This window comes from Etheostoma spectabile, chromosome 6, assembly GCF_008692095.1.
Source record: "Etheostoma spectabile isolate EspeVRDwgs_2016 chromosome 6, UIUC_Espe_1.0, whole genome shotgun sequence".
NCBI classification, from domain to species: domain Eukaryota; kingdom Metazoa; phylum Chordata; class Actinopteri; order Perciformes; family Percidae; genus Etheostoma; species Etheostoma spectabile.
This window is the reverse complement of record NC_045738.1, coordinates 22,334,511-22,336,897: the sequence shown is the minus strand read 5'-3', so window position 1 is coordinate 22,336,897 and position 2,387 is coordinate 22,334,511. Positions and strand designations below refer to the sequence as shown.

Here is a 2,387-nt window from a genome sequence, read left to right as displayed (position 1 = left end):
TTTTTTTTTAAATTTGTACAGTTTGTTGCATAAGTCTAGGACCCCAGGGGCTCGAGAGGGTGAGAGCAAGACCACTTTGGACTAGCCACGTTCTTTATGCCTGTCGGATTTGAAGAAAAGGGTTGAGAGGATGAAAGGAATTACTGATGAACCACAGTATTCTGTTGGCCTACTGGAAGGAGGCACAGCCCTCTGTGACGTAATTGACAATCATATTTATGAACAAACTCTGGTAAGTGGTCTCCCTGCAACAGCATGCAATTTATAAATACCAAATAAATACTGTGTATTGTTTTCTGATTTATCCACTTGTATGTATCCCTTTTCCCCAGTCTGAGAAGAATGCATTCTTTGTAGCAGACTTGGGAATTATAATGAGGCAGTATGTTTGCTGGCGAACCCACATGGCCCAAATTCGACCCTACTATGCTGTCAGATGCAACAGCAGTCCAGCTGTTATTGAAGTTCTTGCTGCCCTCGGCACTGGATTCATTTGTACCAACAAGGTATTCTCTCACAACCTTGTTATGTCACTGTTGTTAGTTCAAGTTTCTCCACTAAATATATTCCAGAGTTGTAGGTTTAGGCTGTCTGTTTAGGCTCAGTCTAGATAGATATAGAATAGATATAAAGTCACCAGTAAGTGGTCATTGTACATCAGTGCCTTTCTACTCATGTTTATTATTTTCTATTCTATCTACTGTTTTCCACTGTAAACCATGCAGGATTGACATGGTTTGATGAAATGTCTGTTGACTAGCCCACATACAGTATATTAATGGTATTTTGTTCTGTTTTGTCTCTTTTTTTTTATTTCAGTCTGAGCTTGAGCTGGTCCAGAGCCATGGCATTCCCTCTGAGGATATCATCTACAGCGGTGTATGCAAACAAGTCTCCCAGATTAAATATGCTGCTAAGAATGGCATTGACCTCCTGGTTTGTGATAATGAAGCAGAGCTACGCAAGATTTCTCGCTGCCATCCCAATGCCAAGTAAGTGCAAGTATTGTGCTATTTCAACATTAGCACAAGTTAAAAAAGCCCAAGTAAATTAGTTTTTTTTTATTAGGTCTATCTAACATGATTTCACCTGAAATACAGTATGTTTTTTCCATCTCCTGGCATATTGGGATTGATTGGCAATGGGAAAAGGCTTTATGTCAAATCAAGCTTTATAAATAATTTGGTCTCAGCGGCAGATATTTTGTCAATTAATGTGCTAGCTTGTCAACTCATTCAAATTGTGTGCTACTTTTATTTAAGTCATGTGGTTTCTTTTTCTCGGCAAACCAGTAAACCAGATCCTTTATTTAATTCAGGCTGCTGCTACAGGTTTCAACAGAAGCATCCAGCCAGGACAATGACTTGAGCATGACATTTGGCTGTTCCCTCAAGGACTGCAGGCATCTGTTGGAGAGGGCTAAGGAGTTGGGTGTGCAGGTGGTTGGGGTCAGGTGAGGCCTTCAAAAATGCACTGTTTCTGGTTATGAAGGACTATGAAGAAACACTCAGATATTTATAAAACAGGTTGCTCAAATTAAGCAGTCTTATTTGTAGAGCAGCAGACGTCTGCCGAGATCCGCCGCTGCTCAGCTTCATGGGCAGCAAGAAGCCAACACTGCTTATCTGCACACACTGCCATGACACAACTGGTTTAAAATCGGCAAAGTATCTCTTCTGAGTGCACTCTATATTTAGAATATTTTTACCGCTTTCCTTGCCTTTCCAAGCCCTTTCCGAAGGGAAACTGAAGCCACCAGACTCTATTGACACAAACCGTGATTTTTACCTCCAAAAACACGGGAGTTGCTGGTCTACCGCTACCTTGATCGGTTAGTTTGTGTTATTGTGTGACTTTGGGGAATCCAAACTAACCCTTTAGCGTAAATCAAAAAGAAATGGCATATGCTAGCTTCTTGTGCAGGCTAATATTTCAAATGTTCCATAGCCTTGGTATGTGCAGGCCAGGAGGCCTATTTTAATGTAAACATGAATTATTATTATTATTATTATTATTATTATTATTATTATTAAAGTGCCCATATTATGAAATGGAGCTTCCACATGCATACAAACCTGGAAAAAAACATCCCTGCTATTTTGAGTGAGATACGGTTTCTTAATGTCCTCTGTCTTCAGTCTCCGGGTGAGCTGCTCAAAATCTGCACGGCTTTCTATGTCACTTGTTGAGATCCATGTCCCTGTTCTGCAGGTATTCTACAAGTGTCCCTGGTTTAGAAGAAGTCCCCCAGCTAATCCTGCCTTGTACTGACCAAAGGAGGAGAAAGAGTTGTCTAGCTGATGTGATCTTATCTAGCTACTGAGCATGTGTGATTCCCAACAAAGATAGTATAGAAGTGAGATGTCTCACTCTGTAGCTAAAACAAG

At 40.6% G+C, this 2,387-nt stretch overlaps 1 protein-coding gene across 4 annotated transcripts in view; it reads left to right on the top strand.

Moving 5' to 3' along the window:
- The window catches only part of LOC116690929 (antizyme inhibitor 1), a 45,282-nt gene that overhangs the window by 11,515 nt on the left and 31,380 nt on the right, over positions 1–2,387 (top strand). For all 4 annotated transcript variants that reach the window (XM_032518153.1, XM_032518155.1, XM_032518156.1 and 1 more), the window contains exons 3-6: positions 22–232; positions 333–506; positions 820–992; positions 1,319–1,453. In XM_032518153.1, the coding sequence (XP_032374044.1) occupies positions 131–232; positions 333–506; positions 820–992; positions 1,319–1,453 (584 nt within the window). In that variant the 5' untranslated portion in view covers positions 22–130. The remainder of the gene's footprint in view (positions 1–21; positions 233–332; positions 507–819; positions 993–1,318; positions 1,454–2,387) is intronic.